The sequence below is a fragment of the Salmo salar genome, chromosome ssa04, assembly GCF_905237065.1.
Source record: "Salmo salar chromosome ssa04, Ssal_v3.1, whole genome shotgun sequence".
NCBI lineage: Eukaryota > Metazoa > Chordata > Actinopteri > Salmoniformes > Salmonidae > Salmo > Salmo salar.
Window position 1 is genome coordinate 69,061,485 of NC_059445.1, and position 27,220 is coordinate 69,088,704.

Consider the following 27,220-nt stretch of genomic DNA (forward strand, 5'->3'; position numbering starts at 1 on the left):
CACTACTATGCAGTATGTCATCCTCACCTATATGAAACACCTGGGGGTGAAAGTAAAGGAACCACGTAGCCTAGAGCCCAAACGAGTCCGCATCAACTTCCTGCCCAAGATCAAGGTACAACACACACACACACGCACGCACTCACACACACACACACACTCACACTCTCACACACACACACACACACACTCACACACACACATCACACACACACACACACACACACTGTACACAACCAGCTTGACGCATCGATTATGTATTTGAGCACAATATCGTGGTCCTTTACAGCTTGTAGGAACTTCTAATTTGATGTAGCATAAATTATTCAGTTTCTTCACACAGCGGCACTGTTTTACTTCTTGGTGTGAGTTTTGTTCTTGGTAACAAGCATGGTGACATGGTGTCTCCCTTGTTAGCAGCTTTCCAGGGTAGCGTTCAGTAGGGCACAATATTGTGCAACTTCCAGATAAAAATATAGCATAAAACAAACATGCCTCTTTGACATGTAGAATATGTATGATAAGGAATCACAGCAGCTCTATTCATGACATGTCTATCTTCAACGTTCAACAACATTTGCCTACTGAAAGTGACCCAGTTTTAAATTCTCTGACTGGGCAGTTTGTATGTGTTTTGTTCTGTGGAGCAGAAGAGCACCAAGACTGAGAAAGAGGGGGAGGAGAAGGTGAAGAAGCCTCGCTTTCCCAGCATCCTCGGCCCTCCTCGGCGGCCCAGCCGCGTGGACTCAGCTTCAAGTAAGTGTGGAAGACTACAAATGGATGTAGTACACTTAACAGTTCCCTCCTGGTGTGCCAGTTTAGAACGCAAAAAAAACGGTAATGGTTAGTTTGAGATGTGTACAGGCTCTGTAGTGACACATTTTTTTTATATACAAAAATAACAACACACATCCCTATGTGCCAATATCCACACTAGCATTTACCTAATATGCATGTCCAATACATCACCAGTAGTATGCAGGTGTGGATATTTGAACTTAGTTAAAGGGAATGTACAGCCCTGGTATTGCACTGAGGACAGAAGCTAGTGGTGTTGTGTTCAGGCTCAGACACATTACATCTCACATCCAGCGCTGTAAGGAGATTGTGGACTTCCGCAACAGGAAGTGCCTGTCTGGAGTTGTGTGGGCCAGCTCCCCATTACGTTGTGCTGTTCCCGCCATAGATATACACATATTAGACTTGCAGACACACTCATTTACATGTTCAAAGAGCCTTGGGAGACATGTATGTATCATGACTAAAAACATTTTTACAAGTATAATAAGTATTGCAGTTAATCAGTGTGATGATTATTTTTTAAATTATGATTTCATATTGAGATAAATACGTCTGCACTTCCATACTGCTCCTTTTCATTTGATCAGATGTCCATTTAGAAATGAGGAAGATATGGACCCTTTTGTCATAACATTGCTACTTTGCCATTCTCAACCAATTGGCCAATCTAGTAGATCTATATCTGTATTGTATCAGCCAAGCTACTCACTGTGGTTCGTCTCAAGCCCCCTCCCTCTTCATAGCTGCTGCTCCTTCTTTCTCCCTGAGCTCTGGGTTTGGAGATAGTGGGGCTGTGCATGGCTGTGTGAGCTACTGACTCTCGTTTGGCTTATATCTGTGTGTGTGTGTGTGTGTGTGTGTGTGTGTGTGTGTGTGTGTGTGTGTGTGTGAGTCAGTAAGGCCATGGAGTTGAACAAGCATCGGGGCCCCCAGAAACAGCTCTCCCAGCCCGCCCTCAGCGTCTTCGAGCACCCAGAATTCTCGGCAGGCGGCATCCGTGCCCGCAGCCAATTCAGCGATCCAGGCTCTGACGCGGCCACCCACCCCTTGGCCTACATCGCATCCCCCCCCCACAGTGCCCCAGCCAGCCAGGGCTCCGACCTGACGGGACGCGACTCTGACTTGGGTAAGGACCCCTCGTCTCTCCCCCAACCTATGCCTTTCCTCCTCACTGTTTCTTCCTATCTGCCTTTTCCTCTCCACTTCTCTCAAATAATGATAGAAGGTAAAGAATTGTGTCATACAGTATAGCGCTTTAGTGCTTTTCCAAGTACTCAATTAGCTATATATTTGAGGGGTGGACTCACCTCATTCAGTATAACCAATTCTCTTTTCTCACTCTCTCTCGCTCTCTCTTTCTGTCTTCATGTCTTCCCTCCAAGCTGGCTTCCTCGCTTTCTTTCCTCCCCACGTTGTCTGTTTGCTTTTGTTCTGTCATCCACTTCCCTCCTCTCAGACATGTTTTCTCCTTGGCCTTTTGTTGTCAGGACTCTTTTACACTGGCTTAGCCTGGCTTACAGTGGCCCAGCCTTCTGGAAAATAATTGCTTTCTTTGGCTTTTTCTTGTTGATTCCTAATTGGGGGGAGGCCTTGTTTTCAGAACGTCGTCTAGTCTTTGTCGGCATATGATCTGTCGAAACGACCCCTCTCTATTTTCTTTTTGAAACATCTGCTGTGTGTAGTGCGGATATTATTTTTGCACTGCTTTTAGACTATAGCGTATCTCTAGTCTTGAGCTTGTTCCACCGCACGATAAGACATCTGTTGACTAACGCACTTCTCTTCCATGGAGATCTTGTTTGACCTTTAGAATTAAGAAACGTACGTGAGCCTTCGCCATATTGCTTAGGACCATATTGCCTCTGGTTGGACGTAGAATATAACTTTATTAATTCACATGGAGAGGGACATTCACCCTGCTAAAATGTAATTGAACTTCATTAATCCACCTGGAGAGGGACATTAGCCCATTAACCTTGGATTGTTCTAATGTAAGAGCCTCCCTCTGGGGCCGTATGTATCAAGTGTCTTAGATTAGAAGTGCTGATTTAGGATCGGTCTTGTCTTTTAGATCACAACGAAAATAAGATTACATGGACAGTTGGGACCTGGTCATAGATCAGCACTTCCTACTCTGAGATGCTTTTTACTTACAACCCCTGACCTCTCCTCCTATTTTGTTCTCTCCTCTCCAGGACTCACTCCCTCTGCCCTGCCCAGACTGAGCACCGACGGGCTCCACTCGGGCGACACCCTGGACGGGATGGTCCACCTAACCAGCACCCACTTTGACTTCAGCCCCTGCACCCTGGACCAATTACAGGAGGAGGAGCGTGAAAGTGACAGGTAAGGGCGGGAACAGGTAAGGGCGGGAACAGGTAAGGGCGGGAACAGATTCATGGTGTCAGGGGTCGTATTCGAACCCATGCAGACTCTGTTAGACCACACAGGCCACAGAGACAATACACTTTGATAGTGTCCCTCTTGTTATAACAATCTTCAGTGGAATATACACAGCTAGGTGTTGATTAGACTTTGCTAAATATACAACTTAATATGAAGCGGTGTATAAACATAGGGGTGTGGAATCATGGCCAGTGGACCTTCCTAGACAGTTGAAGTTATAAACTTCTGGCGCCGACAGAGATGGCCGCCTCGCTTCGCGTTCCTAGGAAACTATGCAGTATTTAGTTTTTTTTAATGTATTATTTCTTACATTGTTACCCCAGGAAATCTTAAGTTTTATTACATACAGCCGGGAGGAACTATTGGATATAAGAGCAACGTCAATTCACCAACATTACGACCAGGAATACGACTTTCCCAAAGCGGATCCTCTGTTTGGTCCACCACCCAGGACAATGGATCGGATCCCAGTCGGCGACCCAAAACAACGGTGCCACAGAAGGGGCAGACGGAGCGGTCTTCTGGTCAGGCTCTGTAGACGGACACATCGCGCACCGCTCCCGAGTATACTACTCGCCAATGTCCAGTCTCTTGACAACAAGGTAGACGAAATCCGAGCAAGGGTTGCCTTCCAGAGAGACATCAGAGATTGTAACGTTCTTTGTTTCACGGAAACATGGCTCACGTTATCAGAGTTGGTACAGCCACCTGGTTTCTTCACGCATCGCGCCGACAGAAACAAACATCTCTCTGGTAAGAAGAAGGGCGGGGGTGTATGCCTAATGATTAACGAGACATGGTGTGATCATAACAACATACAGGAACTCACGTCCTTTTGTTCACCTGACCTAGAATTCCTTACAATCAAATGCCGACCGCATTATCTACCAAGAGAATTCACAGTCGTGTATATCCCCCCCAAGCAGACACATCGACGGCCCTGAAAGAACTTCATTGGACTCTATGTAAACTGGAAACCACATATCCTGAGGCTGCATTTATTGTAGCTGGGGATTTTAACAAGGCTAATCCGAAAACAAGGCTCCCTAAATTTTGTCAGCATATCGAATGCACGACCCGGGCTGGCAAAACTCTGGATCATTGTTATTCTAACTTCCGTGACGCATACAAAGCCCTCCCCTGCCCTCCTTTCGGAAAATCTGACCAAACTGAAAGCGCGAACCACGGCTTTTAATCAGGGCAAGGCGACCAGAAACATGACCAAATAGAAACAGTGTAGCTATTCCCTCCGCAAGGCAATCAAACAAGCTAAGCATCAGTATAGAGACACAAGTAGAGTCGCAATTCAACGGCTCAGACACGAGAGGTATGTGGCAGGGTCTACAGTCAATCATGGACTACAAAAATAAAACCAGCCGTCGCGGACCACGATGTCTTGCTCCCAGACAAACTAAACAACTTCTTTGCTCGCTTTGAGGACAATACAGTTCCACCGACATGGCCCGCTACCAAAACCTGTGGGCTCTCCTTCACTGCAGCCAACGTGAGTAAAACATTTAAACGTGTTAACCCTCGCAGGGCTGCCGGCCCAGACGGCATCCCTAGCCGCGTCCTCAGAGCATGCTCAGACCAGCTGACTGGTGTGTTTACGGACATATTCAATCAATCCTTATCCCAGACTGCTGTTCCCACATGCTTCAAGAGGGCCACCATTGTTCCTGTTCCCAAGAAAGCTAAGGTAACTGAGCTAAATGACTATCACCCTGTAGCACTCACTTCCGTCATCATGAAGTGCTTTGAGAGACTAGGCAAGGACCATATCACCTCCACCCTACCTAACACCCTAGACCCACTCCAATTTGCTTACCGCCCCAATGGGTCCACAGACGACGCAATCGCAATCACACTACACACTGCCCTAACCCATCTGGACAAGAGGAATACCTATGTAAGAATGCTATTCATCGACTACTCAGCATTTAACACCATAGTACTTTCCAAACTCGTCATTAAGCTCGAGACCTTGGGTCTCGACCCCGCCCTGTGCAACTGGGTCCTGGACTTCCTGACGGCCGCCCCCAGGTGGTGAAGGTAGGAAACAACATCTCCTCCCCGCTGATCCTCAACACTGGGGCCCCACAAGGGTGCGTTCTCAGCCCTCTCCTGTTCACCCATGACTGCGTGGCCATGCACGCCTCCAACTCAATCATCAAGTTTGCAGACGGCACTACAGTGGTAGGCTTGATTACCAACAATGACGAGACGGGCTACAGGGAGGAGGTGAGGGCCCTCGGAGTGTGGTGTCAGGAAAATAACCTCACACTCAATGTCAACAAAAGAAAGGAGATGATCGTGGATTTCAGGAAACAGCAGAGGGAGCGGCCCCCTATCCACATTGACGGGACAGTAGTGGAGAAGGTGGAAAGTTTTAAGTTCCTCGGCGTATACATCACGGACAAACTGAAATGGTCCACCCACACAGACAGCGTGGTGAAGAAGGCGCAGCAGGAGGCTGAAGAAATTCAGCTTGTCACCAAAAACACTCACAAACTTTTACAGATGCACAATCGAGAGCATCCTGTCATGGCTGTATCACCGCCTGGTACGGCAACTGCTCCGCCCACAACCGTAAGGCTCTCCAGAGGGTAGTGAGGTCTGCACAACGCATCACCGGGGGCAAACTACCTGCCCTCCAGGACACCTATACCACCCGATGTCACAGGAAGGCCAAAAAGATCATCAAGGACAACAACCACCCGAGCCACTGCCTGTTCACCCCGCTATCATCCAGAAGGCGAGGTCAGTACAGGTGCATCAAAGCTGGGACCGAGAGACTGAAAAACAGCTTCTATCTCAAGGCCATCAGACTGTTAAACAGCCATCACGAACATTGAGTGGCTGCTGCCAACATACTGACTCATCTCTCGCCACTTTAATAATAAAAAATTGGATGTAATAAATGTATCACTAGCCACTTTAAACAATGCCACTTTATATAATGTTTACATACCCTACATTACTCATCTCATATGTATATACTGTACTCTATACCATCTACTGCATCTTGCGTTTGCCGTTTGGCCATCGCTCATCCATATATTTATATGTACATATTCTTATTCATTCCTTTACACTTGTGTGTATAAGGTACTTGTTGTGAAATTGTTAGATTACTTGTTAGATATTACTGCATGGTCAGAACTAGAAGCACAAGCATTTCGCTACACTCACATTAACACCTGCATGTGACAAATACAAGGCTGTGGCCATTGTCGTTCTAAATTCAGGCTACGAGGCCATTGAGGACAATTTACTTAATCAACCTATTTTACATTAATTTGTTTAGCAAGTGTTACATTTTAAAACTAAACTATGAGGTAAGCAAGAACATTCATCGAATGTAAACTGAGTGTACAAAACATTAGGAACACCTTCCTATTATTGAGTTGCACCCATTTGTGCCCTCAGAACAATACATTGGGGAATGGACTCTACAAGGTGTTGAAAGAGTTCCATAGGGATGCTGGTCCATGTTGACTCCAATGCTTCCCACAGTTGTGTCAAGTTGGCTGGATGTCCTTTGGGTGGTGGATCATTCTTGATACACTCTGGAAACTTTTGAGCATGAAAAACCTAGCAGCGTTGCAGTTCTACACTCAAACCGGTGCGCCTGGCACCTACTACCATACCCCGTTCATAGGCACTAAAATCTTTTGTCTTGCCCATTCACCCTCTGAATGGCACAACTACACAATCCATGTCTCAATTGTCTCAAGGCTTAAAAATCCATCTTTAACTTGTCTCCTCCCCTTCATCTACACTGATTGAAGTGCATTTAACAAGTGACATCAATAAGGGATCATAGCTTCACCTGGATTCACCTGGTCAGTCTGTATCATGGAAAGAGCAGGTGTTCTTAATGTTTTGTACACTCAGTGTATTTTACAATCGGTGGATAAAAAGGGAACGAAACAGTTATTGTATGATTATCATTTCTGATCATCTCTGTGCTTGCAGCAGCGTTTACCCCCCTCAAAAATCCTATGGTTTACATAGTGACGTTATAGTGACTATGATAGGCTTATTGACTTGGTAACAGCACCTCTCCATGTAATGTGCTAGTAATATACAGCGTAGAAATACAGAGGGCAGATCTTCTGTAATCAAATGGGATGGTTTCAGCAATACATAGTGAATATTCTACTCTGCTCAAGGGTTGAGATACTCTGATATATACCATCCCTTCACCTCAAATGGCTTATCTAATCCGAGTCAGGACTGTCCTCTGGGTCAACACAAATCTACACTAAGTCTGCCTCCCAAATGGCACCCAATTCCCTTTGGGCTATAGGTCGAAAATAGTGCACTAAATAGGGAATAGGGTGGCATCTGGGATGCAACCTAAATCTTATGCTGAGCGAGATTGCATGATCACTGAAATATTGTTCCGAATAGGGAGCAAGCTTTCCCGGGAAAAGCCTTCCAAGGCAGAATGTTTCGCTGCCGTGTTGGTCCACTGCCAAGCTCATCCGTTCTCATCCAATACAACCAGTCGACCGCAAAGTCTGCAGTCTCACAGTCTCATACGGCCATACTGTTGGGATACATAGCCCTTCCCAGCCATTATGCTCAAGGCCTCGGAGCCATATCTGTTCTGCTGCTGCTGCTACAGCACTCTGCTGCTGAATCGCTTTCTTTGTCTCTCCGATCATTCATGACCTCATTGAAACTCATTGAAAGAAAGATCCTCTTATGGTGTATTACTTGGAGATGGGGAGTTCTCCAACTCATGCCTTAGGTTCTCTGCTCAGATAGATGTGGAGGATTGAAAGGAGGGATTTGGTGAATGGCAGAAAGTGTGTTGACAGAGACTGTGATCTTCTATCCCCAGGGCTCAAGAGGGAGGAACGCCCAAACCAGCCCGGAGGTGAGTCTTTCTCTTCTCTTATTTTTATACTCTATTTCATCTGATGTTGTTACAGACCTGGGTTCAAATACTATTTGAAATTGAGCTGTTCTGGAGTGCCATATGGGCAGGGTTTGCAGTTTAAGGACTGTTCTATTGGTCAATTTAGCCAGGCAAGCTCAATCAAGTACGGATAAATCATTTCAAATACTATTTGAACACAGGTCCAGTTGTTGTTTTTTTGTCTCTGTAGTCATATGAATGGCATGAATGGTAACTGATTTTCCCCAGTTGTTCGGTAGTACCAGCTATTCAAAAAGTTTGTGTTGCCCACATAATTGAATCAATTGTGATTGATTAAACACGATTAACATGATTAAACTTGAACTTAACTTTGGCAAAACCTTTGAATAGAATTGATTGAGTTACTGGTCCCCCTCTCTCTACCCATTATTACAGGGTTGACATCTGCATCTGCATCAATCGCATCTGCATCAATCGTAGAGTTTCGCTTTAGTGTTGTTTAAGTGGGCCCAGGGCCGTGTTCATTAAGCACCAGGTCTCTCTTGTAAAAGAGGTCTTCTGATCTCAACGGGACTTCCTGGATAAATAAAAGTTAAATTAAACCAAATTTAAGAAAATTAACTGAAACAGGGTTGGACTATCTGAACATTTGTCCAATAAGAAACACTCTTTTTCATTTTCCATTGCAAAACATTTTTCCACTGCATGCCCTAATGAACACAATCCAGGTGTCATCATCAGAGACTTCTTGTTTTCATGTCAGGATGGACGGGTTAGGCTGTGGGGATGTGCCGAGTGAGGACGACCAGGGGAACGAGATCGAGTGCGAGCAGGACCCTCCCAACTGGCAAGCGCTGGTTAGCCGAGAGGTCCTGGCGGGCCTGACGCCACAGGAGATCAAAAGACAGGAAGTCATCAACGGTGAGGCCGGTGGCCATTTTGGCTCCACATACTGTACAGCTGCCTGGGGATCAATCATACAGATAGATAGCTGTTGAATATTCAAAGTAGTTTCATGCTTTGAGATGGCAAATATGATGCGCTGTATTAGAATTTGTCCTTTAGATTTTTATACCGCCCCAGCCTTACCTAAACCTTATTGATTATTTGAGTCTGTCTATGACCAAGTCTACTGTGTCCATTCAAGTCAAGTGGTGAACTCTTTCATCATGATTATCAGTGATGGTGAGTCCGCTAGCTAAATAAACCACAACAAGTCGCAAAGGTTTGTGTGACGTTTTCGTAGAAAAGTCTCCAAATTCTATGTTGCGTAGATCCTGATATACCAGGAAATCTGCAATCCCAAATGAAAATCTTGGTTCCACCTCGTTGTCTTACATCAGGTAGCGTGACAGCCGTCTGCGGGTGCGTTAGAATGGCACCATCTGTCGGAAGACAATGGGTTCCACCTGTCTTATGACGGTCTGACCATAGAGATACGATAGAGCAGCGTTTCCCAAACTCGGTCCTCAGGACCCCAAGGGGTGCACGTTTAGGTTTTTGCCCCAACACTACACAGCTGATTCAAAGTATCAAAGCTAGATGAGTTTATTATTTGAATCAGCTGTGTAGTGTTAGGGCAAAAACCAATACGTGCACCCCTTGGAGTCCCGAGGACCGAGTTTGGGAAACCCTCTACTAGTGGCTGATGTCATAGACCTGCATAGCTTTGGAATGGGCTGATAATGGCAGCTATCTTGTTCTGTTTAATTCTGTGGGTCTGAATGTGTGCGTCTCCACAGAGCTCTTCTACACAGAGCGAGCACACCTGAGGATGTTGAAGGTGCTGGATAACGTGTTCTGCCAGAAACTAACCCGAGACAGCATCCTGCCTCCTGGAGACATTAAACACATCTTCACTAACCTAGAGGAGATTGTCCAGCTACACGGTACGCTGTGTGTGTGTGTGTCTGTGTCTCTGTGTGTGTGCAATGCTAGCTATACTCACCACGGGGCTTCCTCTTCAAAGCTACAGTCAAACTCCTCTCTCAGGGATAATGCTAATTTACACAACTAGAATTTTAACTTCCTAAATCATTGAAATTCACCTATTCTCAAACAAATGACCTCTTTTCCTTGACTTTTCTCTTCCTCCCTACAGTGTGGATAACGGAACAGATGTCGGTCATTCGGAAGAAGAACGAGACGTCAGTGATAGACCTGATAGGAGATGATCTACTAGCTTGGGTAAGAGAAGACTATTCCCTTTATAGTGCACTACTTTTGACCAGAGCCCTATGGGCATTTTGGGATATATTTTCAGTCACTGCAGGAGAGGGGGAGTATTACATCCAAAAGCCATTGCTAACATTGCTGTGTGCGTGTGTGTGTGTGTGTGTGTGTGTGTGTGTGTGTGTGTGTGTGCGTCTGTGTCCTTTTCTGTGTCCCTGTGTTTCCATGTCCCCCTGTGCGTATGTGTGTGCGCATGTTACCATGTCCCTGTGTGCATGTGTGTAGTTTAGTGATGACGAGGAGGAGAAGATCAAGCGGGCGGTGGGTACCTTCTGCAGTAACCAGCCCTTTGCCCTGGAACTCATCAAGACCCGGCAGAAGAAAGACCAGCGCTTCACCTCCTTCATGCAGGTACGACATACTATACTATACTATACTATACTATACTATACTATACTATACTATACTATACTATACTATTCTACTGTTCATGGGTTGCATGTTGTGTCACAATATTATTCTGAAGGTTCTCTTGACGACTGGGCATTCTACTCAATGCATTCTCAGTTGGCGCTAATGAAGATTTTGCATTATAGTGGCTTGGAAACACAATATCTCTAAAGGAAAAAAACTGGCTTTCGTCATCATTGTGATGTCGTCAGATTGACCATTTGATCTGGAGTGAGTGACTGTAGTACTGACTCGGGTGTGTCTCTCTCGTCCTGTAGGAGGCTGAGAGCAACCGTCTGTGTCGCAGGCTGCAGCTGAAGGATATCATTCCAGTGGAGATGCAGAGGCTGACCAAGTATCCACTACTGCTGGAGAGCATAGCCAAGTACACAGGTACAGTAGACAACACCACTATAAAACACAGTCTGTCCACACAACTAATAACGTTTGAGACATTGGCCTGAAAATAATTTGGATTACGTTTCATCTCTCTCTGTGTCCATCTGTTGAGAGATAAGTATTGCATTTCTTTGTAATGGTTGATTAAAGAGGGATGTATTTCCAAGCCAAATTATCTTTTAATGTTTTATAAAATGACTGAACTAAAGGAAAGCAGATTTAGCTACTCAAACCTTTACAACCAAAGATTGTAAAATCTGTCAAAAATTGCATGAAGATTAGGCTATAAATAATCTTGGTTTACCCAGAACTAAAATATGGTTACGTAGTCTCTCCACGAGAGATTAGGCTATAAATAATCTTGGTTTACCCAGAACTAAATATGGTTACGTAGTCTCTCCACGAGAGATTAGGCTATAAATAATCTTGGTTTACCCAGAACTAAGATATGGTTACGTAGTCTCTCCACGAGAGATTAGGCTATAAATAATCTTGGTTTACCGAGAACTAAAATATGGTTACGTAGTCTCTCCACGAGAGATTAGGCTATAAATAATCTTGGTTTACCCAGAACTAAAATATGGTTACGTAGTCTCTCCACGAGAGATTAGGCTATAAATAATCTTGGTTTACCCAGAACTAAGATATGGTTACGTAGTCTCTCCACGAGAGATTAGGCTATAAATAATCTTGGTTTACCCAGAACTAAGATATGTTTACGTAGTCTCTCCACGAGAGATTAGGCTATAAATAATCTTGGTTTACCCAGAACTAAAATATGGTTACGTAGTCTCTCCACGAGAGATTAGGCTATAAATAATCTTGGTTTACCCAGAACTAAGATATGTTTACGTAGTCTCTCCATAAGAGATTAGGCTGTAAATGAATCCGTCATCATCATCATGCCTTCACATTCTCGTGCACGTGGGTTTTTGTTGTGCACTTATTTGGTCCACTCCATGAGACTGATAACATCTGCTTGTTTTTTTGCCTGACAGAGGATGCAGAGGAGAGGGACAAAGTGAAGAGGGCCGGGGAGTGCTGCAGGACGATCCTCAACTATGTCAACCAGACAGTGAAAGAGGCAGAGAACAAACAGGTAACTGTCTATGGAGAGGACACCCAATGGGACTAGACACATGGTGAACACATGCACACATCTGGCTACACCAACAGTTGTCATGGTGCAGCCACGTTTCAATTGAAAACTGTGGGACACTTGCAAGCTAAATTAAGCGAAACCAGTTCAGATTCAATGGGATTCGAACACTTCCTACCTTAATATGGCTGTCTACAGTGGCTTGCAAAAGTATTCACCCCCCTTGGCATTTTTCCTATTTTGTTGCCTTACAACCTGGAATTAAAATAGATTTTTGGGGGGGTTGTATCATTTGATTTACACAACATGCCTACCACTTTGAAGATGCAAAATATTTTTTATTGTGAAACAAACAAGAAATAAGCGTATAACTTTTCACCCCCCAAAGTCAATACTTTGTAGAGACACCTTTTGCAGCAATTACAGCTGCAAGTCTCTTGGGGTATATCTCTATGTGTCACAGCTGTCTTCAAAAATGGACCAAGGCGCAGCGGGAATGTGGATACTCATAGTTTTTTTTATCAACTCAAGTAAAGCATCCACAGGGAAAACAATAAACGATACTCACGAAGACAGGAACAGTTTTGGCAGGCACACAACACGCAGTGCAAAAACAACTACCCACAACCCCAAAGAAAAACACACACTCCTGTATAGGACTCCCAATCAAAGGCAACTCAACACACCTGCCTTCAATTGGGAGTCCTAATCACCAACACAACACTTAACACACAAAAAACCTGCCACGTCCTGACCAAAACTAATACAATACCTCCCTCTGCTGGTCAGGACGTGACAATAAGCTTGGCACATCTAGCCACTGGTATCTTTGCCCATTCTTCAAGACAAACTACTCCAGCTCCTTCAAGTTGGATGGTCCCTCTGATGTAGAGCAATTTTAATTCATACCACAGATTCTCAATTGGATTGAGGTCTGGGCTTTGACTAGGCCATTCCAAGACATTTAAATGTTTCCCCTTAAACCACTCGATTGTTGCTTTAGCAGTATGCTTAGGACCATTGTCCTGCTGGAAGGTGAACCGCTGTCCCAGTCTCAAATCTCTGGAAGACTGAAACAGGTTTCCCTCAAGAATTTCCCAGTATTTAGCACCATCCATCATTCCTTCAATTCTGATCAGTTTCCCAGTCCCTGCCGATTAAAAACATCCCTACAGTATGATGCTGCCACCACCATGCTTCACTGTGGGGTTGGTGTTCTAAGGGTGATGAGAGGTGTTGGGTTTGCGCCAGACATAGCATTTTCCTTGATGGCCAAAAATCTCAATTTTAGTCTCATCTGACCAGAGTACCTTCTTCCATATGTTTGAGGAGTCTACCACATGCCTTTTGGAAAACACCAAACGTGCTGCTTATTTTTTTCTTTAAGCAATGGCTTTTTTCTGGCCACTCTTCTATAAAGCCCAGCTCTGTGGATTGTACGGCTTAAAGTGGTCCTATGAACAGATACTCCAATCTCCGCTGTGGAGGTTTGCAGCTCCTTCAGGGTTATCTTTGGCCTCTTTGTTGCCTCTCTGATTAATGCACTCCTTGCCTGGTCCATGAGTTTTGGTGGGCGGCCCTCTCTTGGCAGGTTTGTTGTGGTGCCATATAATTTTAAATATATACTGAGATCAGGTGACAGATCATGTGACACTTATTTAAATAAAGTCCACCTGTGTGCAATCTAAACACTTATTTAGGGGCTTCATAGCAAAGGGGCTTATAACATATGCACGCACCACTTTTAGGTTTAAACATTTTTATTTATTTATTTTTTTTCATTTCACCAATTTGGACTATTTTGTGTATGTCCATTACATGAAATCCAAATTTAAATCACAGGTTTTAATGCAACCAAATAGGAAAAACACCAAGGGGATGAATACTTTTGCAAGGCACTGTATTTAAGTTGACCAGTTCCTCTGCTAAGCTATGTGATTGGCTTTTCTTTGCTGTTTTTATTGCTGCTGCTGTAACTATTGCTGCAACCTGCTATGTATTGTCTGTTTTCTGCTAGCCTAGCACAACCCCAGCCTCCACCTATTTGGTTCTGCTTGTTTCCCCATCAGGGGATTGATATATCTCACTCACTGCCTGTATTGTAATAGTAATAAGGGACACATGACCTTGGCAGTCAGCTCCCATGAAGGATCAGAGCCAAACACCAATACCAAATATTTTGTCATCTATTTTTGTTTCTTAAATGGTTAAAGGAATATGTGAGTTTCATGTCTGAACTCTATTAATGCAAAATGTAGTAAACAGTGCAACTCTTATGCCTGCCACCTTTCTACCAGAATATATCAGCTAAGGGACTGAATAGCATTTAGATCCTATTAAATGAGTGTTCTAACTGTATACTGCCTAGCCAGTGCTGGTAAGTGTGTGTGCTCCTCTCCCTACAGAGGTTAGAGGACTACCAGAGACGCCTGGACCTGTCCTCACTCAAACAGAGTGAGAACCCAATGATCTCAGAGTTCAAGGTGAGACTACTTGTGTCTCCATTTATTTACATGCATTTACCGTTATTTGACCAGGGAAGTTAATTGGACATATTCTCATTGACAAGAACCCCCGTTGGCTTAAAGCTGTAGAAAGGTGCCTGTTCTGACGTGTGTGCGTGCATGTGCGTATGTGCATGTGCATGTGTGTAGAGTCTAGACCTGACCAAGAAGAAGATGGTGCACGAGGGACCTCTCTCCTGGAAGGTCAACAAAGACAAGACCATCGGTACGTACCCATAATTCAACAGAATGTGTTTTAGCGGTGTAGAAATGTTGATCATGTAGAGAATAATTTCGAATTTTTTACCTTTAGGACAATTGCTATTTCCATTTTTAGCTTAGCCCTTTGGTACGCTAGAGTTGTCCTCGTCCAATGCTGAAAAGCTAAGTAGACTACAACATACAATAGAAGACTGAGAAGAAGACCCAGGGTTCACATGCTATAGTAGTTTTAGCCCACATGAGGACTAGCTTGTCCTGTTGATTGTAAGTGCTTTTCTGTGTGTTGTAAACCATCTTCTCTCTATACCAAATGCCAGGACTGAGAGATGCAAAACGTTCCCCATGCCATACCAATGAATCAACAAAACTTGAGTCATGTTGTCATGAATTTCAATTGTGTTTATCCATGTATTTCAGTGTCTGTGACTGCCATTTTGTTATAAAAAAAAAAGTGTTAACTTGAACTTCCTCCTGTGCCCTCAGAGCTGTACACGCTGCTCCTGGAGGACATCCTGGTGCTGCTGCAGAAGCAGGACGAGCGGTTGGTCCTCAAGTGCCACAGCAAGAACTTGGCGGGCACCGCCGACACCAAGCACATCTTCAGCCCCATCATCAACCTCAACACCGTGCTGGTGCGCTCGGTAGCCACCGGTGTGTCCATTCAGTTCAGTTCTAACAATAACAAAGCGTTTTCCCTAGTTTATGTTTCAGTAAAACGCTAAGGGATGGGGCTTGAGAAATGTAACCACCCTCAAATTCATAGACAGAGCTATGGATGCAAGGACTGACAATCCATTGTATCAACATTATAGTTTTAACCACAAACTTATATTTTGGGTTTTGAAGGGGTACGACAGTTTAACTAAGCTCATGAGGCATTTATAAGTTATATTCTTGAAGAATCAATCAAATGTATGTAGCAACTGCTTATTTCCCTTTTAAGGGGGTTATTTAGTGTGAAATGTTTTTTTTTTTAAATCATATATAAATAGTTATAAATAGATATAATAGATATATATAGATATTAATAGATATAAATAGTTATTGCTCTATTTGTTACGTTTCCATCTGTGATGTTCTGAATGTTGCATCCCACTGAAAAGGCTCCTGGAATCATATCTTATCAAATTGCTTCAAGCAACATATCTGTGGTAGCCTGGTCCCAGATCTGTTTGTGCAGTCTTGCCAACCACCATGTTTGGCATGACAGTGACTATTGGCGTAAGCTTTTTGGAACCTGCCTGATCTTGCAATAGCTCACATTCTGTTTTACTGACGTGACCAGGCTAAATTGGAGTTGGCAATACAGCTCAAACAGATCTGGGACCAGGCTATATCTAGTGGACTTTGGAGAGGAAAGACAACATAGTAAAGACAACATAGAAGACTGTCAATACAATACACTGTATGCTCTAATGATATTGCCTCTTCTCCTATCAGACAACAAGTCCTTCTTTGTGCTGTCTATGTCCGACAACGGAGCCCAGATCTACGAGCTGATGGCCCAGACCGTGTCCGAGCAAAGAACGTAAGTCTGTCTGCTTATTTTCATCCCAAAGTAACTTTATTCAAGCATCCCATTTAGTTGTTACCTGGCTGGAACTTGGATTGCAAAATTCTGGACACTTTCCAAAAGTTCCCAGGTTTTCCAGAAATCCCAGGTGAAGGATTCCAGGGGAGGTAAGCAGGGACAGAATCCTCCAACTAAGATTTCAGAAAAATCTGGATTTGCTTGGTCCCTCCAAGCTAAGTTGCTCTCAAAGAGATACATTGCCTTCAGAAAGTATACACACACCTTTGTTTTCTCCACATTTTGTTGTCACATCCTGAATTTCAATTGGATTAAATTTAGATTTTCTGTCACTGATCTACACACAATACCCCTTGAAATGAATAACAATTAAATTAAATGTATTCAGTCAATAACTATTCCCAGGTTTTCCTGAGGGCACACAATTAATGTGTTGTGAAATCTGTTCTGAATGTATTGTAATGTTTTTAAAATTGTATAACTGCCTCAATTTTGCTGGACCCCTTGGCAGAAACTAATGGGGATCCAAAATAAATAGAAATATTCAACCCCTTTGTTATGGCAGGCCTAAATAAGTTCACAAGTAAAAATGTGCTTAACAAATCACATAATTTGGTTAACATGATCTCTGTACCCTACACATATAATGATCTGTAAGGTCCCTCAATCGAGTATGTGATTTTCAAGCTCTGATTCAAGCACAAAAACCAGGAAGATTTTTAAATGCCTCGCAAAGAGGGGCACCTATTGGTTGATGCTGAATATCCCTTTGAGCATGGTGAAGTTTTTAATTACACTTTGGTTGGTGTATCAATACACTCAGTCACTACAAAGATACAGGCGTCCTTCCTAACTCAGTTGACGGAGAGGAAGAAAACTGCTCATGGAGGACAAGTACATTAGAGTGTCTAGTTTGAGAAACAGACGCCTCACAAATCCTCAACTGGCAGCTCCATTAAATAGTACCCGCAAAACACCAGTCTCAATGTCAACAGTGAAGAGGCGACTCCGGGATGCTGGCCTTCTCAGTTGTGCACTGGGGGCCCCCACTCCTCTTTCTATTCTGGTTAGAGATCGTTTGCGCTGTTCTGTGAAGGAAGTAGTACACAGCGTTGTACGAGATCTTCAGTTTCTTGGCAATTTCTCGCATGGAATAGCCTTCATTTCTCAGAACAAGAATAGACTGATGAGTTTCAGAAGAAAGTTCTTTGTTTCTGGCCATTTTGAGCCTGTAATCGAACCCAGAAATGCTGACGCTCCAGATACTCAATATTCTAAACAAGGCCAGTTTTATTGCTTCTTTAATCAGAACAACAGTTTTCAGCTGTGCTAACATAATTGCAAAAGGGTTTTCTAATCATCAATTATCCTTTTAAAATTATAAACTTGGATTAGCTAACACAACGTGCCATTGGAACATAGGAGTGATGGTTGATTATAATGGGCCTCTGTTTGCCTATGTAGATATTCCATTAAAAAAATGTTTTAAATCAGCTGTTTCCAGCTACAATAGTCATTTACAACATTAACAATGTCTACACTGTATTTCTGATCAATTTGATGTTATTTTAATGGACAGAAAATGTGCTTTTCTTTTAAAAACAAGGACATTTCTAAGTGAACCCAAACTTTTGAATGGTAGTGTGAGTATGTATATATATATATATATATTTAACACATCACGACAAGAGAGACAACACTACATAAAGAGAGGCCTAAGACAACAACATACTGTAACAAGGCAGCAACACATTACAACACAGCATGGTAGAAACAGAACATGACAACAACATGGTAGCAACAGAACATGGTACAAACATTTTTGGGTACAGACAACAGCACAAAGAGCAAGAAGGTAGAGGCAACAATACATCACACAAAGCAGCCACAACTGACAGTAAGAGTGTCCATGATTGAGTCTTTGAATGAAGAGATTGAGATAAAACTGTCCAGTTTGAGTGTTTGTTGCAGCTTGTTCCAGTCGCTAACTGCAGCAAAGTGAAAAGAGGAGCGACCCATGGATGTGTGTGCTTTGTGGACCTTTAATACTAACCTAAATGTAAGAGTGAAAAGAATGAAGCCTGTACAGAATAAAAATATTCCAAAACATGCATCCTGTTTGCGATAAGGCACTTAAATAATACTGTAAAAAATGTGGCAAAGAAATAACATTTTGGGAATACAGCTAGTTATAGTTTTGACTTAAATTAGCTTGAAAATCTATGTCAAAACTTGAAAGTAGCTTTATAGCAATGATCAACAACCAACTTGACAGAGCTTGAAGAATTTTAAAAAGAATAATGGCCAAATATTGTACAATCCAGGTGTGCAAATCTCTTAGAGACTTACCCAAAAAGAATCACAGCTGTAATCGCTGCCAAAGGTGTTTCTAACCTGTATTGTCTCAGGGTGGTGAATAGTTATCTAATCAAGATTTTTTTTTAATTCATAATTTTTTTATACATTTTGTGTAGATTGTTGGCCAAAAATAAAAATTAAATCAATTTTAGTCCCGCTTTGTAACAACAAAAAGTGGAAAAAGTAAATTGGTGTGAAAACTTTCTGAAGGCACTGTAGATGGTGCACTTCCCAGAAAGACGGGATGGGCTCTCTTTCTATTTCTATGGTTGGTCTGTTTCTCATTAACTTCTTCCATCCACTAGGTGGCAGTGTCTGATAACGCAGAGCGCAGAAACCATGAAGACGAAAACACACATACCTTTACTTCAGACCGAGTGAGTTCACTGGCCTTGTTGGCTTTTTATATATATTTTATATGTACTTTTATACACTCTGCTTTCTAATGAAAAAAAGCACATCGCTGTAGTTTATCATTTACGTTTGTGTGTGCGTGCATGCGTTTGGCATGTGTGTTGCAGTGTGGAGCGAGACGCAGTGGAGATTATCAGCACGGGGATGCCCAAACTGAACAAAGACCCTGAGCGCACCTCCATGGGATGTACCCAGTCCCCAGGTATCAATAACTAGACATTTAATACATTTTCAAAAATCTCATCAAATCAAATGTTATTGGTCACATTCACATATTTAGCAGATGTTATTGCGGGTGTAGCGAAAAGCTTGTGTTCCTAGCTCCAACAGTGTAGTAGTATCTAACAATTTAAAAAAAACATCTACCCTATGAAAAGCTATGTGAGTTTGACTATTCTTCATGCAGCTGTAACACACCTTCATTAACCAATGTGTCTGTGTCCCCTAGAAAAAGACGTAATTTCCTTGCCGGGTCTGCAACCCACACCCACATCGACCAACCCATTTGACGGCGTCAAATCAGACGACGAGGAAGAAGAGGACTCGCCACTGCCAGACAGAAGAGAAGAACAAGAAGAGGAGGAGGAAGTGGAGGAGGTAGATGAGGAGGAAGTTGAAGCGTTTCTGGATGGAGAGCTGGCAGACAGACTGCCCTTCCTCCAGGAGAGGACACGCCGGGGCATCGCCATCGACGAGGAGGAGCCCGATGACGCCTTTGGCATGCCCCCCTCCAGAGCCGAGGAGGCCCTAAGAACCTGTGAGTTCACTGCCTTAGCCTTAGACCAATATGTCACATAGTGATAGAATGACACATTGAATGGCACACTAAATGTTTTGCAACGGAAACCGAAAATGAGTGTTTCTTCTTAGCCTAATGAACATGACCCTGTAGCCACGCTGACTCTCTCTCCTTATCCCAGTGGCAGCCCTGAGGCAGGTCCTTCTCAACCACATGACGAGCAGAGCAGAGGGCAGCGACAAGGACAAAGAGAAGGGGAAAGAAAAGGAGCAGAGGAAGGGCCGAGCCCCTGGGGGCCGCCTGCTGAGGACCACGTCCCTGAGGGGCCCCGAGGACAACAACAGTACCTCGGCCCCAAGCAGCGTAGCAGCACCCTCTACTGGCTCTTCGGAGAACGGCGCCTCGGAGAAGACCGAGGCAGGAGGGGAGGAGGGGTCCCCGGGGTCCAATGAACTCCCGTCTAGGACAACAGGTTACTTTGAGACTTCCGAGGACTACGGTGAGCCAACTGGGACATTCAAGGCAGAAAAGCGGCAGGGGATTCACCCCTTAGGTTAAGTAGAATTTCACTTAGTCATGAATCGATGTCAATAGGAGACCAAGTTCTAATTCTACTTAAGTGGAAGTTAGGATATCTTGTTGCTTTTATAGCATGTTGTTCCTATATCTGATGTTTTATAATAAATCATCTTGACCTCTATGGGCTAGGTGGGACGCAAGCGTCCCGCCCGTGGTGCACTCCATCAACAGCAGGTGCATTTCAAGAGCGGCAAATTTGAATCCAAATAAATGTCAAAATTCAAATTTTTCAAACATACAACTATTTTACACCCTTTGAAAGATAAACATCTCCTTAATCTAACCACGTTTTACGATTTCAAAAAGGTTTTACGGCGAAAGCATAAATTTAGAGTATTTAGGACAGTACATTTACAAGAGTTGTGTGTAATGTTTTGTCAATTCAAAGACAGGGTCACCAAAACCATAAAACCAGCTAAAATGATGCACTAACCTTTTACAATCTCCATCAGATGACACTCCTAGGACATTATGTTAGACAATGCATGCATTTTTAGTTCTATCAAGTTCATATTTATATCCAAAAACAGCGTTTTACTATGGCATTGATGTTGAGGAAATCGTTTCCCTCCAATAACCGGCAGTCAAGTCAGCACCACAAATTAAATAATTAAAATTAGAAAACATTGGTAAAATATTATATTGTCATTTAAAGAATTATAGATTTACATCTCTTGAATGCAATCAACTTGCCAGATTTAAAAATAACCTTACTGGGAAATCACACTTTGCAATAATCTGAGCACTGCGCCCAGAAAAATACGCGTTGCGATACAGACTAGCCGCCATGTTGGGGAGATCTAAAATCGAAAATACTATGTAAATAATCCATTACCTTTGATTCTCTTCATCAGATGTCACTTCCAGGTATCACAGGTCCATAACGAATGTAGTTTTGTTCAAAAAAGCTCATCATTTATGTCCAAAAATCTCCGTCTTGTTAGCACATGATCTAAGCCCGCCGGACTTCACTTCATGAACGAGGGGAAAAAATATATTTACGTTCGTTCAAACATGTCAAACGTTGTATAGCATAAATCATTAGGGCCTTTTTTAACCAGAACATGAATAATATTCAAGGTGGACGAATGCATTCTCTTTTATAACGTATTGGAACGAGGGTACCCAACATGAACTTCGCGCCCAGAGTCTAATCGGCCATCACCGTTCCATGGCTCTTGTTCGGTCAGATCTCACAGTAAAAGACTCAAAACACTTTGTAAAGGCTGGTGACATCTAGTGGAAGCAATAGGAAGTGCCAAAACATTAATCAACCCCTGTGTGTTTCAATGGCATAGGCTTAAAGGTAATTCAACACATCAGGTATCCACTTCCTGTCAGAAAATGTCTCAGGGTTTTGCCTGCCAAATGAGTTCTGTTATACTCACAGACACCATTCAAACAGTTTTAGAAACTTTAGGGTGTTTTCTATCCATATATAATAAGTATATGCATATTCTAGTTACTGGGTAGGATTAGTAACCAGATTAAATCGGGTACATTTTTTTTATCCAGCCGTGCAAATACTGCCCCCTAGCCCTAACAGGTTAATGCATGTTTGAGGTTCTTTCTTTTTAATTGTGAAAGTTAAAGTACTCAGGTGGGCATAACCTACCCATTTCCAACTGTCTCTCCCTCCCCCTCCTTATTTCTCTTTCCCTCCCTCCCCAGGCAGTTACATGGTCCTGGAGGACTACGGGGCCTCGGGGGGAGAGCAGCACGGACAATGACGGTCAGGCGGGTGGCGAGGGCGGCGGGGGGGGTGGGGCCCAATGGGGCCCGGACATCGACCTGAAGAAGCTGCTCTCCTCATCCTCGCAGACAGGGGGTGCTGGCCCCAACCTCAGCCGCCAGGTCATGACCCACATCCGCCTGCTCCAGGCCAACCTGCAGCACCTGAAGGTACACAATTAACCCCCCTTTAAGTAACATGAAGTTTCTCCCCCTAGATCAGACCTGGGTTCAAATACTATTTGAAATCATTACCTCGGGATTTTGGCAATGATGCCCTTTATCTACTTCCCCACAGTTCGATGAACTTGTGGATACCGTTTTTTATATCTCTGTGTCCAGTATGAAGGAAGTTAGAGGTAGTTTCACGCGCCAATGCTAATCAGTCTTAGCACAATAACTGGCAGTCTATGGTTATCTGCTTGCATGGCGCTAGTTAGCAACTTAATTCAAACAGCACGCAGAGAAATAAAAATGGTATCCACAAGTTCATCTGACTCTGGGGAAGTAGTTAAAGTGCCTCATTGCCAAAATCCCGAAGTATCCCTTTAAAAGACTTTACGTGGTTGATTGAGTATGCCTGACTTAGACCAATTAGAATTGCCCCAAAATGGCAAACCACGCCCATTTAGCACTTCAGGCAGGCTAGAGTAAGCGCTTAAAAGTGCACTATGCAGAAATTGCTGCGCCATTTCCTGGTTCCTAATATTCTAATAGTTCGCCTAATTTCAGTTTGTGACAAAACAAGCAAATATAGTGTAGAGAATAATTGTACCATCTAAATCGTTGTGAAATTTTCAGCTGTTTAACCTAGTGTACAAAACTGAAAGTGAGAATGTGAAGCATAGAAATGGCGCACATAGAACAGATCTACCGCGTCTTAGACTTGCTTTCAATAAGAATGACATATCTATAACTCATATTTCTATGTGAATTTGGTCAGATCGCCCAAAAAGTGACATATTGCATATTTAAAGTATTTGAAAGATTTCAGATAAATCAGACTTGGCTTCAAATGCTAAGGTCAGTTTTTTGTTCTTAGCTGATCTTTGATGTGTGCCTCAGGGCATCTTCGGCACAGAACTCACGGTTTGAGTGAAATGTATGAGAAGGGCTTTATAGGTAAAGTTATTCAATGGCTATCATGCAGTCTCTCACGCGGCATGATCAAGACATCTGTTTGTCAATCTGCCTGTTTGCCCATACTATTATATTTTTTTACTGTATGGGGCCATCCACCCATACACAAATCTTCTCCATCTGTATGTTCATATGTTCTACCAGAGCTAAGTTTCTGTCAACAATCTGCTTTCAGGAAGTGGAGACCAAGTATAATGAACTGCGCCAAAGGCTGACTGAAACAGCTACTGACACAGAGGAGAACAAAGGTACTGTGAATTATTGATACTGCATCCCATATGACACTCTGTACTCTTTATCAGTAAAGTATCAGCGTGCGTCCCAAATGGCACCTTCTTCCCTATAAATTGCACTACTTTTGAGAGCTCTTTGGGCCCTGGTCAAAAGTAGTGCAATTTATAGGGAAGAAGGTGCCATTTGGGATGCACCCTGATACTTTACTGATCATGAACAGATACAACAGTAGTTCACATGCACAGGATGCTTGAAAGGGCTTTGGAGTACATACGCGTAGATATATCTTGTGCTCCACCGATACATAGTTATTTCTGCAAGCATTGAAGTTTGAGTAAACCGCACACACGGGACAATAAACAGAATACGTATCACAACTTCAAACCATATGTGTTGTTGGTTATCATAAGTATACGTTTTGTGGTCAGATATCAAAGAGAAAAACACGATGAGAAAGCTAAATCAAAATATGTGTTCATTATTTCTCTTTTTGTTGTCTCTCTCACTTTTCAGATAATAGTTAGTGATGACAGAGCCCCTTCCCCTCCACAGGAGGACAAAGGAGGGACGGAGGGGGACACCTCTTCCTGTCCTCTGGAGGCCCACCACCTCAGCCCCCCACCCTTCCCATACTGCTGTGGCCCACAGTGGAGACTGGAACGATCAGGGGAACCCCCTCCCCCGGCACAAATGGCAATCAGGGAAAAGAACGCCACAACTCACACAGCGTTCTCACTAGGACCATTCCACCCCAAAACGCGCCACTTTGGAAATTAACACAAGTGCTGCTCAAAGTGTACTGGCTACCACCACCATCAGGGTATTAGTAGATAGGGATTGAAGTTATTTTTCAACCCCCGCATCTTCTTTCTCCTCCTGTGGATAAGAGTGTCATCTTCCCATTGCTCACGTGCATTCAGCATTCGGAACGCACCACTTTCAATATATCCATTGTGGGTCAGAAACACAACTGTACGTGATGCTATAGTCCAACTTAAAGCACTGCTGTGTTGTGGTTAATGGTTTGGACCTGGATGACCACCATGACAAAGGCTTAGCAGAGTGAGAAGTGTGCAGAAGATGCGGGGTGGAGAGGGTGGTCAATATACATACCTCTTCAGTTGGAATCATTCCATGATTGATCAAATTCCACTAGAACAAAAAATGGCAAGTTTAATCAGTGTTTTTTCTAAACGTAATACTATGATAAGTGAACCCCCCCATCATGCCTACAACACTGAAAGCCTTGATAAATTTTCATTAGGTATCTTAAGACATTCTGAAGTAATTCTTTAATCACTTAGGGGTGAATCCTATTGTAACTTCCACTTAAGTCAAATGTTCCCTTAAGTTAGGATTCTCCCTTTAATAGGTCCTCAAGTGATTTAGTGGATCTCAAGAAAAAAGGACTAGATCAGTCTGCTAGACTGGTCCACTTTGCTAAGCCGCATCCTTAGCATGAAGCCTTGGTCTTGTTCACAGCAGATGGTGAAAGAATAAATTGACAAACTCCATTTTCTCGAGAGATATTTCAGTGATACACTGTCGGTGGTGAGGTGATAACAGTATACCGGTAAGCGCTCCATTTGTTCACCTTTTGGTGTGGCTGTATCTCCTCTGGCTTGAGTTGTGGCTCTTGGGAAGCACGTGGTGTGATATAGCAAAATACAAGAGGACAGTCTGTCATTAGAGTTATTGACTTCCCTCTGAAGTCATGTAGTATTCATCCATTCCTAATTGATAGGGACCCTCCTGGGTCAGGGAACACCCCCAGCTCTTTGCCCAGTTTCTGTATACCTTCAATTTTTCTGTTTTTGGAACTCTAAACTCTCTACGTTACTGTACATCGTCCTTTGTGTACGAGCTACTGAGGAAGTCTTAACTCATAAATAATCTTCTGGGGTGAGAGCACAGGACCTGTGTAATTTCATGGTTGGATTGAGAAAAGACTGGCACAACAAATATATTACTTTCACCAGCCGGAAGACTTGGCTTGGATTCTTGGATGAAAAGGACTTCTATGGACTATTTTAAATGTAAAAAAATGACTAACAGTTATGAAAAACACTGCATCTCTTAAAATAAGAGCAATCTTTAAAAAAAAAAACATTTCTCTCCTGCTTTCTACATTATACAATCATGTATTACTTTGACAGAAACTACTAAAACCAGGAGAGAATAAGACTGCAACGTATCCCTAAAATATTAAATGTAATCTGTCTTTTTATTATTTTTGTCTAGACGTTATATTTTTATTATATTATTGTGAGCACTATTATTATGGTCTCTGGCTCTGTTGAAAACGTAAATAGTTATTTTAGGTGAGAGATTTAAATTTGACTGATCTATTGTTTTAAAATGAAAGGAAAGTTCATCTTCCTGTGTAAAGGGAGGGAAATATGAGTTTGGAATATCGGCCAAAACTACACAACTTAAAATGTTCAAATATCATTAAAGAAGCTTGCTGGAAACACTGATGGTGGAGCGTTATTCTCTGTGCTTGGATGTGAAAATACTGCTGTATATTTTGGTATATCTTCTTGTTACGAATGTTTATGTTTCATTTAATGAGCATTCTAGGGAGTTTTTCCTAGCCACTGTACTTCTACATCTGCATTGCTTGCTCTTTGGGGTTTTAAAATGGGTATCTGTATGGTATGGTCAAGGTTAATTTTTGAACAGTCTGGCATGGACGTGTTGGCCATGGTTTGACCTGTAATCATACAGAAGATAGTGTCAAAATCGAATGAAAACCGAGAGAAGTAAAGCACTGGCGCAGGTTAGAGTTGTACCTTGTCCACTATAGAATTTATGTTGACGATGCGCTTGTAGAGTTTATCCATAGAGATGTATAGATGACCCTAGTGCCCAAAAGCCTGTTTCAGCATGGACAGCACCATAGAGGACTGAAACCATTTGAACAAGTCAACTGGGTGAGACTTCCCATGAGTTAAGGATCACATAATTCCATCCAGATCATGAGGAGGGATCAGCCACTGAATTATACTTGTGAGCAAACATTCCAAAACTGCAGGTGGCAGTAAATCACCAACCTTGGCTTTATACCTGTTTTATAACTGTTCAAATAACACAATTCAGGTGGCAGTATGCACCCTTTCAGTTTGTTTACCAAGTCATATAAGGACATTCTAATATGTATTGGGTCAGGGGGTGAATACTTATCTTATCAGCTGATTTCAATCTGAATTGTAAAATGTTGGTACTGTCAACAAGGACTGCCGCTGACTGGATGTTTTTTATTTGTCACATGATTCTCGGGAAACCCTAGACACTGTTGTGTGTGAAAAGCCCAGGAGGACGGCCATTTCTGAGATACTGGATCCGTCCGGCGTGCCTGACACCGACAATCATACCACACTCAAGGTCACTTAGGTGACTGGTTTGGCCCCTTCTAACATTCATTTGAACAGTAACTGAATGCCTCGATGCCTGTCTGCCGGCTTTATATAGCAAGCCACGGCCACTTGACTCAATGTCTTTAGGAGCGATCCATTTTTGTGAACGGGATGGTGTACCTAATAAACTGGCC

General features: G+C 43.0%; 1 protein-coding gene across 4 annotated transcripts in view; it reads left to right on the forward strand.

The window, feature by feature from the left end:
- arhgef12b (Rho guanine nucleotide exchange factor (GEF) 12b) overlaps positions 1–26,141 on the forward strand; it is a 109,186-nt gene extending 83,045 nt beyond the window's left edge. For 3 of the 4 annotated variants that reach the window (XM_045717285.1, XM_045717284.1, XM_014197790.2), the window contains 22 exons: positions 1–115; positions 651–756; positions 1,694–1,927; positions 2,997–3,147; positions 8,060–8,095; positions 8,862–9,019; positions 9,841–9,987; positions 10,200–10,285; positions 10,556–10,681; positions 10,999–11,113; positions 12,118–12,218; positions 14,624–14,701; positions 14,873–14,948; positions 15,428–15,595; positions 16,385–16,472; positions 19,139–19,210; positions 19,355–19,449; positions 19,696–20,004; positions 20,168–20,539; positions 22,237–22,467; positions 23,612–23,684; positions 24,184–26,141. In XM_045717285.1, the coding sequence (XP_045573241.1) occupies positions 1–115; positions 651–756; positions 1,694–1,927; positions 2,997–3,147; positions 8,060–8,095; positions 8,862–9,019; positions 9,841–9,987; positions 10,200–10,285; positions 10,556–10,681; positions 10,999–11,113; positions 12,118–12,218; positions 14,624–14,701; positions 14,873–14,948; positions 15,428–15,595; positions 16,385–16,472; positions 19,139–19,210; positions 19,355–19,449; positions 19,696–20,004; positions 20,168–20,539; positions 22,237–22,295 (2,692 nt within the window). In that variant the 3' untranslated portion in view covers positions 22,296–22,467; positions 23,612–23,684; positions 24,184–26,141. The remainder of the gene's footprint in view (positions 116–650; positions 757–1,693; positions 1,928–2,996; positions 3,148–8,059; positions 8,096–8,861; positions 9,020–9,840; positions 9,988–10,199; positions 10,286–10,555; positions 10,682–10,998; positions 11,114–12,117; positions 12,219–14,623; positions 14,702–14,872; positions 14,949–15,427; positions 15,596–16,384; positions 16,473–19,138; positions 19,211–19,354; positions 19,450–19,695; positions 20,005–20,167; positions 20,540–22,236; positions 22,468–23,611; positions 23,685–24,183) is intronic. The other variant, XM_045717286.1, reaches the window with a different exon arrangement.
- The last annotated feature ends 1,079 nt before the right edge of the window (positions 26,142–27,220 follow it).